Source organism: Symsagittifera roscoffensis, chromosome 1 (assembly GCF_963678635.1).
Source record: "Symsagittifera roscoffensis chromosome 1, txSymRosc1.1, whole genome shotgun sequence".
Classification (NCBI taxonomy): domain Eukaryota; kingdom Metazoa; phylum Xenacoelomorpha; order Acoela; family Convolutidae; genus Symsagittifera; species Symsagittifera roscoffensis.
Window position 1 is genome coordinate 41,316,751 of NC_087062.1, and position 14,465 is coordinate 41,331,215.

The 14,465-nt window shown below is 35.4% G+C and overlaps 1 protein-coding gene across 1 annotated transcript; it reads left to right on the plus strand.

Moving 5' to 3' along the window:
- The first annotated feature begins 305 nt into the window (after positions 1–305).
- Positions 306–14,372, plus strand: LOC134844441 (tetratricopeptide repeat protein 14-like). Its single transcript, XM_063861124.1, has 12 exons — positions 306–596; positions 6,489–6,679; positions 6,892–7,054; positions 8,790–8,860; positions 8,939–9,136; positions 9,231–9,332; positions 9,441–9,560; positions 9,679–9,805; positions 9,890–10,191; positions 10,291–10,932; positions 11,007–11,348; positions 13,834–14,372. Exons 1-12 carry the CDS (start codon positions 345–347, stop codon positions 14,222–14,224), a joined length of 2,901 nt encoding a protein of 966 aa, XP_063717194.1. The 5' UTR covers positions 306–344; the 3' UTR covers positions 14,225–14,372.
- The last annotated feature ends 93 nt before the right edge of the window (positions 14,373–14,465 follow it).

A 14,465-nucleotide genomic window follows, 5' to 3' on the forward strand; every position in this document is an offset into this window, starting at 1 on the left:
AGCTAAAAATGAATGTTAAACGAGTACCGAAATGTCAAAGGAAATCTTTGCGTCGGTGAGGGGTTCGAGTCGCTGAGGGCGGAAGGGGCATCTAAAGAATGCATTTTTTTCTAGATAATTTTTTTTTTCAATTATTTTCTGAAAGCTCTGGGCTTTAGTTCCTTTTTCTGATCACTAGGTTGTTATGTAATCTTCTTGTTGTATTGCAAATGTTGCGAAGCTCCACTTCGCCTCGCTTTAGCTTCACCTCTGTCTCTCTCCTTAAACGATTATGTCATTCATATCTTTGGGAAGAAATCTTTATTAGTTTCAGTTTCAATGTAGCACTTGGATGCTAACACCAAATGGATCGAAGTGAGAAGTTTTCACAGCATGTGCAGCAAATCGCACAGTCTGAACAATTCCAGTCCCTGCTTGCAAATCTTTTCCAAACTCAGCTGAAATCTTCGTCTGAAGTAAAATGCCTATCCGAGGAAAAGGACAAACACGGATGCTCAGGGGAAGAGTCAGTGCGTGGGGATGCGTATGCTGTGATGCCACCCTTCGAGTTTTTCGCCGAAATTCCCCCGGCTCTGAGGCTGGAACAATTCTTTCGCGTGAGTTGATTCGCTATCAGTTTTGAGTCTGAAAGAAATTGGAAATGTATTTTAATCGGAACAAAGCAATCCTTTTCAACTTATCCATATTACCAGCTTTAGCGAAGGAGTTGCTATTATTATAATCGAATTTTCAGTTGATCAAATTGTTCTGCTTGGTAACTACGTTCCACGGATAAACAAACTAACTTTTACAGAAAGTTTTGACGAAGAGCTAGAAAAACTAACTAATTTCAGACTAACTAATTTCATGAGATTTCAGCATTGATACTTTAGAAAGCAATCAGTTATCGCAGCTTTATGTGAATATCATTACAGCTAATGTGTTTGAACTGATGTAATCGAAACCAATTAGGTTTAATGATAAATCTCCTTCATGTATTGACCATTTAATTTTCCGTAATTTGAAAAACCCAATTTTCGAAGTTCTCAACAAAGAGTGCTTCTCTGATCACCATCCCGATTTTTGCGTGAAAATTTCGAAATTAAAGATGCGAGTGAACCAAAAAGAATGCGACATGTCCTTTCTTTCTAAAGATCATAAATTAACAACATTTCAGCTTCACATAAAATTTAAAGTTGAATTCTCAGGGGCTAGTAACATACGACGAGATTGATAAATCAACGAAATAATGCAGAGTTGTTTAACGGAAACATACGATGATTCTGCACCTCTGCGCGAGGTCCGCCAAAAGACTAGAAGTAATGCTCAATGGTTCTAGATAGCTTCAAAAAATAATAATAAGGAAAAATCTTATTTTCAAAACTTGGAAAGCTGATCCTGGCAACTTATTGAAAGAGAATTTTCTTCAGGACAGAAAAAAAGATAAGGACAACTAAACGAGACTACAATTATAATAAGTTTAAGAAATGTATTGGAGACTCGAGATAGGTTTATAAATTGCTTATGAAGTACAAGTTAAAAATTCCCTGAGGACTAGTTTTACTGCCCTAGATCTTTTTTCAAATTGACAACGAATATAAGCACATGATTGCATTATAACAAACATTTTGTCTCAAAAATGCGTCATTTTGTACCTAAAATTATGTTATAAACCTATTTTAATGCTAACATAAAACCTATAATACAAAATGGTCTGCTCTTTTACGGGTGCTTTAGTTTATCTACACTCAACCCTGTTTTTATGGCCCAAAGGAAAATTTTGCGTATGATTCACTCTAAGGGCAAATTTAATAGCGTATCCGGAGATTTCATTAAAAATAAAATACTGGTTGTTTCTAGCTTTATGTATATGTTTGATGTTTTGCAGGCGTTCTTTAAATTGCCTTCATTGAACTACGTGTTTAAACACCATGTTTACGCCGTTCGAAAATTGATATAAAACTAGCAGTTCAAATATATTGCTATACCAAAAATTTTTTTTGGAAATAAACAACAGTCATACTCTATAGAAAAAAAAATTTCAAAAGTATCAAACTTACTGGGTGAAAACGCCTTGCTACCATCGAATATTCGGTGCATAAAAAAGATTAAAGAGTCCGTTTTTATTCTCGAAATGAACGAAATTTCTACTATGGGAAATACTGATTTTACCTTACCCGCTTTGTTTTGAAATTTAGTAATCGCTTGCCATGTTTCAACAGTCCAATCCCAGTGGTTGGATTCTATCGAACCCTTTTTATAGTTATTGAGTTACGCGTAGGAATATCACTCCTCAATTGTTGCTAGTTTTTGAGCTATCGACGAGCTTAAGATTTTTTTCATAATATTTCTAAAAACTTAAAGAAAAAAAAGTTATTAGGCTGCTGGTTAAATGCTATCAGATCAAATTGTTCTGCTTGGTAACTACGTTTTACGGATAAACAAGCTAACTTTTACAGAAAGTTTTGACTAAGAGCTAGAAAAACTAACTAATTTCAGACTAACTAATTTCAGGAGATTTCAGCATTGATACTTTAGAAAGCAATCAGTTATCGCAGCTTTATGTGAATATCATTACAGCTAATGCGTTTAAACTGATGTAATTGAAACCAATTAGATTTAATGATAAATCTCCTTCATGTATTGACCATTTAATTTTCCGTAATTTGAAAAACCCAATTTTCGAGGTTATCAACAAAGAGTGCTTCTGTGATCACCATCCCGATTTTTGCGTGAAAATTTCAAAACTAAAGATGCGAGTAAACCCAAAAAAATGCGACATGTCCTTTCTTTCTAAAGATCAAAAATTAAAAACATTTCAGCTTCACATAAAACTTAAAGTTGAATTCTCAGGGGCTAGTAACATACGACGAGATTGACAAATCAACGAAATAATGCAGAGTTGTTTAACGGAAACATAAGATGATTCTGCACCTCTGCGCGAGGTCCGCCAAAAGACTAGAAGTAATAATCAATGGTTCCAGATAGCTTCAAAAAGTAAGAATTACGGAAAATTCTTTGTTCGAAACATGGAAAGCTGATTCCTGGCAACTTATTGAAAGAGAATTTTCTTCAGGAAAGAAAGAAAGAAAAAAAGATAAGGACAACTAAACGATACTACTATTATAATAAATTTAAGAAGTGTATTGGAGACTCGAGACAGGTTTATGAATTGCCTATGAAATACAAATTAAAAATTCCCTGAGGACTAGTTTTACTGTTTTAATTGACAACGAATATAAGCACATGGTTGCATTATAACAAACATATTGTCTCAAAAATTCGTCATTTTGTACCTAAAATTATGTTAAAAACCTATTTTAATGCTAACATAAAACCTATAATACAAAATGGTCTGCTCTTTAAAGGGTGCGTCAATTTATCTACACTCGACCCTCTTTTTATGGCCCAAAGAAAAGTTTTGCCTATGATTAACTTGATCGCAAATTTGATAGCGTATCCGGAAATTGCCTTAAAAATAAAATACTGGTTGCTTATGAGCTTTATGTATATGTTTGATGTTTTGCATGCGTTCTTTCAATTGCCTACATTGAACTACGTGTTTAAACACCATGCTTACGCCGTTCGAAAATTGATATAAAACTAGCAGTTCAAATAGATTGCTATGCCAAAAACTTTTCTGCGGAAATAAACAACAGTCATACTCTATAGAAAAAAAACAAGATTTCAAAACTATCAAACTTACTGGCTGAAAACGCCTTGCTACCATCGAATCTTCGTTGCATAAAAAAAGATTAAAGAGTCCATTTTTATTCACGAATTGAACGAAATTTCTACTATGGGAAATACTGACTTTACTTTACCCGCTTTGTTTTTAAAATTTTGTAATCGCTTGCCATGTTTCAACAATCCAATCCCAGTGGTTGGACTCTATCAAACCCTTATTATAGTTAAGGAGTTACGCGTAGGAAAATGACCCCTCAATTGTTGCTAGTTTTCGAGCTATCGACGAGCTTATGATTTTTTTCATAAAAAACTTAAAGAAAAAAAGTTATTAGGCTGCTGGTTAAAAGCTATCTGAACACCCCTATAGGCTGCAAATCTAGCCCATAAATATGATCCTCAACTATTGCTAGTTATTGCGGTATCTACGATTTTATGATTTTTTGAAATTTTACTGAAACTTAGGTTTTTTCTTTAACTGCATTAGACAGCTGGTTAAATAGTTTCAGACCAGCAATACATGTTGGTAATTTTAATCAGAACTATGACCGCTCAAATGCTGCTAGTATTCGAAATATTGACAATTTTCCGAGCTTTCGGAAGTTCCTCAAAAAAGTAGTTTTTCTTTTTTACTTTCTCTAATTTTCAAATGATTCAAATTTTCATCCTCATTCTATTTACGAAAATCCGTAATAGTTAAGAAATTGAAGTGGGTTACTTTAACTTGTATTAAAAAAATTTCTATCTGTTTAGTTTATCCATATTATTCAAGAGTTAATTATTTTCAATACATTTTGTTAATTATCACCTCATCAATTATTTTGTTAAGTAAACACTGGGTAAACTCTCAGCGGGAATTGAATTTGCCATTTGTCAAACCACTTCTGTTTTATACTTTTTGATAGATATAATAATAATTTTATCTAGCCTTGATACTTTTTTGCATATCTTTCGTATCTATACAATAGAAGATATTGAAGATTTTTTTTTCGTATTTAAGGCCATCTTTTCCTTTAATCGAAATAAGTACGAACCTTCTTTTTTTTCCAAGGTAAGTCACAAATATTGGTGCCACTTTTGGGAACCTTTACAGTTTTTCATAGCTCGGGCTGTGACATTCGAAAAGCAATAAGTTAACACAGTTAATGCATTTTTATTCATCAAATGAACCGGAAGAAGTGATTTGTTTCAGTCCACTTAACAATCATGAAAACTCGATTTCAAAATTTTTCTAACTCAATTTATCGTTAAATTTTTTGAAACGCATGATTTTTACATAATGTGGCTTTATGCTTGCTTGTGATTTGTACCATGCAAAATTTGTACCATGCCTTCAGTGTGTTATAATCAAGTAATTATTTGCAAATTTGAGTCTATTTGTATTTGGTTCCGTTTTTGCTGAATCGCATTGGCAATTAACTAGCATATGTAGCTGCTTTATTCGGGACTAGTGTTTTCACAGTTATGTTTACACAGTTATTGAATTGTTCTTCATCAAATGAACCGGAAAAAGTTATTTGTTTCAATCGACATAACAATAATGAAAACTCGATTAAAAATTTTCTAACTCAATTTATCTTGCAATTTGTTGAAATGTTGTTACATGCAAAGTTAGTGCGGATGTCAGTTTGTTGCATTCCAAATTATTACATGCGAAATTTAGTCTATTTGTATTTGGTTCCATTTTTGCTGAATTGCATTGGCAATTAACTAGCAAATGTAGCTGCTTCATTCGTGACTAGTGTTTTCACAGTTATGTTAACACAGTTATTGAATTTTTCTTCATCAAATGAACCGGAAAAAGTTATTTGTTTCAATCGACATAACAATAATGAAAACTCGATTAAAAATTTTCTAACTCAATTTATCTTGCAATTTGTTGAAAAGTATAGTTTTTACATAATGTGGCTTTATGCTTTGGGATTTGTTACATGCAAAGTTAGTGTGGATGTCAGTTTGTTCCATTCCAAATTATTACATGCAAAATTGAGTCTTTTTGTATTTGGTTCCATTTTTGCTGAATTGGATTGGCAATTGATTAGCATATGTAGCTGCTTTATTCGTGACTAGTGTTTTCACAGTTAAGTTAACACAGTTAATGCATTTTTATTTATCAAATGAACCGAAAAAAGTGATCTGTTTCAATCCACATAACAATCATGAAAACTCAATTTCAAAAAATTTCTTACTCAATTTATCTTGCAATTTGTTGAAATGCATAATTTTTACATAATGTGGCCTTATGCTTTGAGATTTGTTACAAAAAAAGTAAGTGTGGATGCCTTCAGTGTGTTATAATCCAAGTTATTACTTGCAAAATTGAGTCTATTTGCATTTGGTGCCACTTTTGCTGAATGGCATTTGCAATTTATTAGCATATTTAGCTGCTTTATTCGTGACTATTTGGCGGTTGTTAAGCTTGAGTTGATAGTGCGTGAGACTCAAAGTCTCTTGATTACAGTAGGTCGCAGATCGAATCGTAGACCTAGCCGAGTTTTTGCTAATTCGAGGCTTATTTCTACTTTTTATAGCTTTTTCGAGAGCTGCTTATTGGTCGTGTTTGCGAAGCGCAGCTTCGCCTCTGTGTTTACCCTGTAATCCAGGTAATCTTAAATGACATTATAGTTCAGAATAGAGAACAATGGCGTGGATCCCGAATAGAACTCTGACATATAGATATTTTTACAGCGGCGATTAGCTGGTGTTGTAAAATTGAGAATAAGTTCTAAAGTTTAATCTATGTCACATCAGATTCAAATAATTGAAATATTTTCTCATCAATTTCTTTTAAACGTGTGTTTTTTTTCATATCGTAGCATTTTTAGTGTCTCAAAGTGGGCCAGTTATTGGTTGGCAAAGTGCACAGTCTACATTTCGTGAGCAAGTGTGGAGTCTATACTGGAGTGTTGCTGAACCTTCTTTACAGCGATGACACTGATCCATCGTTTGCACTAGATTCCAAGCAAGACAGTGCAGCTACTCACCTCTGTCGATTTGTGTGTGATCTGGGCATAATGTTAAGTACATGGAAATTGTCTGATAAATTCTTATAAGATATTTAATTCAGTACAGAATAGACGTGATTTTTGAGTCTGTTAGTTTTTGATGCTTTAACAAACCTAGATGCTTTTACAAAGAGGTTTGTAAAAGCTTTTGATGCTTTTATAAACCTCTTTTACAAGCTTCTTTGCTTTTACAAATGATGCTCAAACTGTATGCTCTACTTTAGGTGCTGTGTCAAAAGACTTCTTTGCCCAGTCGGAAAAGCGTGGATATAGCCAAAGATCAGATCTGGAAAATTTCAACCGTCGAAATCATAACAGATTTGAGCCCTTCTTCCGAGTTTGCAATTGTGGCTGATTTCAAACAGATTTTTAACCCAGATATCAATGCAAGTATTTAATATTTTTGTTATTATTGTTCCGACTTTCGATGCGAAAGTAACGGAATATTTGTGCTCGGGGTGGGTTTTTTTTTCTTCAGACAAATTTCGACTTTTTAACTAGCCATTTTTGACGCAATTTTTTTTATCATTCGAAAGGTATTCTTGTCCTGAGCTCAAATTTGAAAAGATATTTCACCTGTGATCAGGGGCGGATCTAGGATTTTCTCGAAGGGGGGGCGGATTTTGACGACCTTTTTTTTTTTTAGGTCGACCAAAATGATTTTTCGTTTTCGAGCTCTCCCAAAGCACTGTTTTGCCCCTATTTTGGATAAATTATCTGCGCCGCAGGCAAATTTTTTGAAAAAACTGTCACAAAAGCCGTTGTTGGGCACTTTTTGAAAAATTTAGACAAAAAAATTGCGTTTTTTTGGCGCGCGCTCCCCATCAAAGTTTAAGGGTCGGTCGGCCAACAATGGATTTCTGAAAAAGTATCAAAGGGGGACCCTTTGGGTCGACAGGGGGTCGAATCCCTAAGGGGGGGGGACGTCCGCCCCCCCCCCCCCCCCCCCTCCCTAAATCCGCCCCTGCCTGTGATCATTTTTCTGAAGTTTTGGCCAATTTGGGACAATTAACGCGCGATATATTTCGCGCTATTAACGCTTAAGCGGAGAGTTAATCCGTCTTAGAAATCGTTCCAAATTGGTTGAAAGAAGCATGGTTGCCATAATTGATTTGTTATAAGGAGCAAAATCTATCCTTTTGTACTTTATATGGCGTGTGGGGGATGATTTTCATTAAAAAAAATTCAAATTTTAGAAAAAATTTTTCATTTTATTTTATTTCATTTAATTTTTTTATGTATTACTTTTTATGTAAGATGGATTAGATTAAATCTCCGCTTACGAGTCAACAGCGCGAAATATATTGAGCGTTAATTGTCCCAAATTTCCCAAAATGGCAATCTTTAAACTAACATAACTTTACGAAAAGCGATCACAGGTGAAATATCGTTTCAGTATTAAGTTCAAGACAACAATACTTTTTGAGTGATATAAAAAATTTCCGTCAAAAATGGCCAGTTAAAAAGTCGAAATTTGTCTGAAGAAAAAAAACTCACCCCGAGCACAAATATTCCGCTACTTTCGTTACGAAAGTCGGAACAATAATAATCTCATTTTTTTAAGTTTAATTTTATTTTATTACTTTTAAATTTTTCATGTTATTACTGCTCCATAGACCTTAAAAGGCAGTCGGAACATTCAGGGTTTCGCCCTGATACGAGCAGTCTTGTTGGATTTAGAAACCATTCCCCTTCCGCATTCAAAAAAGGGGATTTATGTTACAGCAGAGCACACGCACGCGTTGAATTTTAATATAAACATTTTTGATGTTTTACTCAACCATTAAGCTTGGTAGAATTCACCAGCGTGACTTGCGATATTTAATTCAATAATTGCGCGTATTTTGGAAAAAGTTAGCAGGAATTAGTCTGAATTAGGATCGTGGCTCCATTTTCATTATGTTTGAATTGTGGCCACATGTTGCAATAAGCAGGGAGCTACTTCTTTGGCCTAAATTTTCTTTCCTTGAGTGAAATTCCTGGATATTTTAGCTGTCACTTACTATTTAAAGCAGTGATGTGGTGAATTTTGCGCTCTATAGCCTAGCTGGCGGATAATGCACTCTTAAAATCGATATTATTAAATGAGTTTAGCAATTTTGTTTTTTTTTTTCGCTCTAGGACGAAAACTTCGGTGGAATTTCGTCTTCACAGAATGGTCTTTACTTCGATTCATTGGCGCCTTATTACAAGTAAACACGCCAAAGTTTCATTTATCCCTATTTGCGCTACCAGCTTTTGAAGATATTTGATAAGTTCTATTTTTGCAGGCGTACAACAATTTTGGAAAAGAGTGTACCGGTTTCTTATGACTCTTTCCTACACAAAATTGTGGGTTTTTGTAACCCCAAATGTGTTAGCTCTATCCTCTCGAGCCCCTCCCTTCTCAACTGTCCAGACGAGGTCAAGGTCAATTCGTCTCTGTGGGGTCAGCTGGGGTCGTTGTGTGTAGTTGGAGGAGGAAGCAGGCAAGTGTCCGCTTACTTGGCTTACTCGCCTCTTCTAATGAGGCTGGAATGTCTGTTCAGTTAGTCTACCCAATTTTGTCCAAAATGTTTGAAGGTCGTCTCCCAGTAAGGAGATTACAAGTAGTAGTAGTTCTACGGTCGTGGAAAACGCAGAGACGCTCAGGAGGAATCAAAACAATAGCAGGGCCTTGAAAAGGTAAGTGGTAGTTAACTATTTCACTGATGAGATCATCAAAGCAGTAAATAAATTCAATTTTTTATCGATTCAGTTGCTGATCCAAATTAATTCCTCAGCTATTTGTAGTGTAGGCAAAGGTGTAGACTGTTTCAAACAAGATCGTCACGTGGAAGCAATGCAACACTTCAACATTGCCCTGGATGTGGATCCTAAGTGCGTAGAGGGACTCGTCGCCAGGGGAGCTTTGTAAGTTAATCCGATGAAACTTATAATTGTATCCACATTTAAATACAAGCAAACGGAAAACTTTTTAAGTATCAGCTAAATCTGAATAATTTTTCAAGCTTAGTGTTCCACTTTTAAGGCACACAAAGCTAGAAGTGTTTCCAGATGCAATAACAGATTTCAAACAAGCGCTTACTCTCAAACCTCAGCACAGAAATGCCAACAAATACCTTCTAGAAGCATACCTCGGATATGCCAAACGGCAAGTAATTCAAAACTCCTGGACATTACGTGTAGCTTGGATTGGCTTCTGAAGGTGATACTTATAGACTTATTTGGTATTTAGGGAGAAAATTCGTGAAAACTTTTTAAAATCGGAGAAGTTATACCGAGAAGCCCAAGAACAGTTCGCAGGAGCTTCAGCTGATGTAGTGCAATTGATTAATTCTCTTCTCAAGGAGTTAGCCAATACCAAACAATCGCTGCTGGATAAAAGAGACAACACAAAGGAGCAAACGGAATTATCAACAACCCCTTGTAGAGAATCTTTGTCACCAGAGAAAATGATTGCTGATCGCATGTCGAGTGTGGAGACATCGGTCACTGCCAAGCAGATTCAGAAATGGCTTAATAAAGAAAAGCAGAACCTTAAGTAATTATTTTAGTTAAAATAAACATGCTAATTGTTTGAATTGCCGTTTTTTTAAAAGACTTATCATGGAAAGGAACAGAACAGTTCATTGTATTTTAGGAAAAAGAAAAAGAAGGAGCGCCGCAGTGAAAAGAATGCACAAAAAGAGAAAAGCAGCGAAGAGCTGAATAAAAATTGTGAAAATAATGCAAAAGAAGAAAACGACAATCGGTTGACTAGTAGATCCAGAGATCGGAGTAAGCGGAAGTCGAAAGACAGGGGATCTTCAGGCAAAAAAAGCAGAAGCAAAGAAAGATCTCATATCTCTGGTGAAAGCCCAAAAGAAGACAAAAGAAGGTCTTCTAATGAGAAAAGAAATGGAAAGTCACCGGTTCCGAAAAGCTCAGATAAAAAACGATTCAATGAGAATCGACTCAGGAAACAGAGGGACTCCTCAAGTAGTTCTTTAATGTCAAATAGTGTAAAGAACGAAAGTGAAAAGAGCTCTAATGCTAACAAAGAATCTTGCCCGGTTCATCCAAAGAAGAGTAAACGTGATACACTTGATGATGATGAAAGGAGGCGTGTGTCAAATAACAGTTTGTCTTCGAAGAAATTATCTTTGAAAACGAGGGCGACCATAAGAGAAGGCAAGTTTCCCTCAACGAAATCCAAAATTGACAGTGAGGATCGGTCACCAGTTGTAACAATGTGTACTCCTGATCGGTCGCCATTGTCCACAGCGGAGCCGATAGAAAAAAGGTGCATTATCTGAATCTAGTAAATCAATCAATCTGTCTACTAAAAATTTGCACTTACTAACTAGTCTTTTATAGGAATGGTTATTCGTCGCCCGAGGTCAAGTTTAAAAGAACAAGCAGGTCGCGCTCGAATAGTAGTAAGAGGAGCAACAAGAAACAGCGAGAAAGATTGTCCAAATCAGTTAGCAAAGAAAGAACTCAGAATCTATATACGAGATCTAAACTACCCGAAAGCTCCGAGGATCGGAGCATCTCGTGTGATCAGCGGAAGAAAAACTCAGATAGCATTCAGATTGCAAAGACAAATGGCGGTGACTCTGACCGAAAAAATGCGAAAAGAGCAGCGATTGACAGAAAAACCAAACTGGAGATCGTGCCAATAAGTGACTCCTCAGATTCTGATGCCGGATTAAAAAGGTTAGAATATTTGTCAATTTAATTTCACCTTAAAATCTTTTCATTTTCAGCTTCATCTAACATTTTTAAACGAGCTAGCTGGCTTTTCATTTAATTATTTTTAGTCCGTAATTTGAAACAAACGTGTTTGAACATCATTGAGGTGGCCTCGATAATTTTCCTAGTCTCGATCGTGCTATACCCTTACGCTAGCGAGCAGCTAGTGTTTTGGTACGAACATCCTTTTTTCTAAGCTAACTCGCAAATAAAAGTGTTCACTAAAAGTGTTCACTTGTGTGACTTTTTTGCTATAATCAGGATCTTTAGCAGTTGAAATAACATAGCATCTGTTCTCGTCTGTGTTTTTGGCTAGTGTTTGTGATGGACTAAGCGTCTGTAGCTGAGTGGTATGCGTGAGACTCACAATTTCTAGGTCGTAGGTTCGATTCCGAGACGTCGCTGAATTTAAACTAATTCGAGGCATATTTTTACATTTTCTTATTGCAAGTTTTAGAACTCTAGAGCTGCTTTTCGTCGTGTTTTTGCTAGTGTTTGCGAAGCGCAGCTTCGCCTCTGTGTCAAACTTGCTCTTTTCTCGTTAACTGAACTTTACCCTAGTTAAAGACTTTTCTAAGAAATAAAACTGTTTTCCTACCTTAGTTGCACATTTTTTGAGTCGAAGAACGTATTTCACTCTTATATAGGTCGTGATGATTTTTTTTTCGTTTTTTTTGGGAAAGTCTCAAAATGTTTTTATAACTACGGAAAGTGCTCTCAAATATATTATTGCATATATGAATGCCCTTAGGTATATGTTAACTTTTGAATTTCAATTCAAGTTCCTTGGCTTAAAGGTAGGTAAAGCTCTCTATCTCTCTCTCTCTCTCTCTCTCTCTCTCTCTCCTCTCTTTTCTCTCTCTCTCTCTCTCTCTCTCTCCTCTCTCTCTCCTTTCTCTCGCTCTCTCCTCTCTCTCTCTCTCCTCTCTCTCTCTCCTTTCTCTCTCTCTCTCTCTCTCCCCTTTCTCTCTCTCTCTATAATTATGATAGAGGAAATGGCGCGAAAACATGTGATCGATTTCTAATTTCTTCAAAACTGGAATTTAATTTCAAATTTCAGGAGTGAAAAAGGATTTAAATATTTCGACCTCAAAACTTTACCTAACACTCCCAAGTTTTCTCAATCAAAAAAGATCCAATCAAAAACTGTTCTTGAAATTCAAAGAGCTTTAAGGCCATATATTTAGCTTTGAAATTCGAAAGTCAATTTTTTTTGTTTCTTTGCGTCCATTGACGTTTTGCCAACTGTCTGTTGGCTATATTTTACGCTCAAGTTTGATTTTTTTTACCGTTTAACTTCTGATTGTTTTAAGTTCCTTTCATTTTTTTTGTTAAAAGGCAAACTCCTCTATCGAACAGCAAAAATGTAAAGGCCACGAAAACTTCAATCGACTTAAATACTAATATTGAATTTTAGTTTTTCAGATTGCCCATTGAAATAAAAACTTCATCTATTGAACCAGTTGATTTTATCGAAGAAGTTCCAATCGTCAATTGTTCGAGGAGCTTCAAGGCCATATGTTTTTTATTTTTAAGTTTGAAAGCTAAAGTTTTTTTCTTAAAACAATTTTCTGTTTCCTTGCGTTTATTGATCCTTTTCAACTGACTGTTGGCTCTGTTTGCTCGAAGCTTATTTTTTTTAAACCTTTTCTCGAATTTTTACTTAAACTCCCTTTTCCGTTTTTTGTTGTGTTTTCAAAGTGCAACGTTCAAGAGTGGTTTTGTGTTCATCTTAATTTATTCCTATTTCAACCGAGTTTCAGAAAAACTAGAATTTTCCTCTGAAGGTTTTTTCTTGAACCTTTCATACATATCGATGCATTTATGCATGCACTTAGGTATATATGCACTATTTTTTTGAGTTCAATTAAAATTCATCAGCTGAAAGTGACGTAAATAGCACTCTACAAATACGAACGTGGAATTGCCGCAAAAACGTGAACGATTTCTAGTTTTGAAAGTGGAATTTGATTTCTAGATTTCCAGCGGAATAAAAACTTTACTTATTGATCCAGTTTTCTCTAGTTGGGTTCATCTTATAAAAAAGCGCCAATCATATATTGATATATTGTTCTAGAAATTCAAAGAACTTATATGGCATCTGTTTTTTCTTTGAAATTCGAAAGCTGAGAATTTTTCAAGAAAGTGTTTTTTTTATGTTTACTTGCGTTCATTACTCGTTTTCAATCTTCGATTGGCTATGTTTTAGTTGATTTGCATATTTTGAATTTTTACCAATAAATTATCGATTTCTATCTCAATTTTGTCAAATCTTCTCACTTGGTGACTTTCGTTCCGCGATATCATCATAAGTTGAATAAATGTCATTAGTTTTGAACAGTTGTGGTCATATGTTCCAGTTGAATTGTTTTCTTGTGAACTGTTAGAGCGTTCAATTGCGTCATTGGAATTATAATTGAGTTTCTGAGCAAAGCACATGGTCTTTCAGATTTCCAAAAACAAAGAAAGGCGATAAAAAAGTTAACGATAGAAAACTATCTAGAGTTAGAAGTAGATCTGGGAGGAGAAAACGATATTCATCCTCTATCTCAGCTTCACCTTCACCCAGCCGAAAAAGGAAATCGAGTTCGAGTCGTGGAAGAAGCCACGAGAGGCGGAAAGATGAAGGGCGAAACAGAAGAACACCTGAGGCGTATAAAAGAGAATCGGTATACAAGAAACATGAAAAAAGGACCCGAAGTCGACCGAGAAGAAGCAGAAGTAGACGAAGATCGGATTCTAGAATTCGAAAACGAGCTCTTTCGCGAGAGTTCAAAAACCGATCGAGCTCTAAATCTTCAGCTAGAAAAGCGCGTAGAAGTAGAAGTGATAGTCGATAAACAAGAAATGTTTCTTCATTTCGCTCGAGATTTCAAACCATATGGCCTGTTGTTTATCTTACCTTGCAAATTTGTCAGAATGTATGACTGATGTTGTCTGTATGTTTAAATTATGGTGCTTAATTTAAAGTCTTTTGTTTGCAATCAAATCCTCGTTTTTACAGTCATTAATAAAAGTTGATAGTTAGCGCAAATGCGTATAGTGCATTTTATCTGCCGGGACTATCAACTGTCTTCTTTC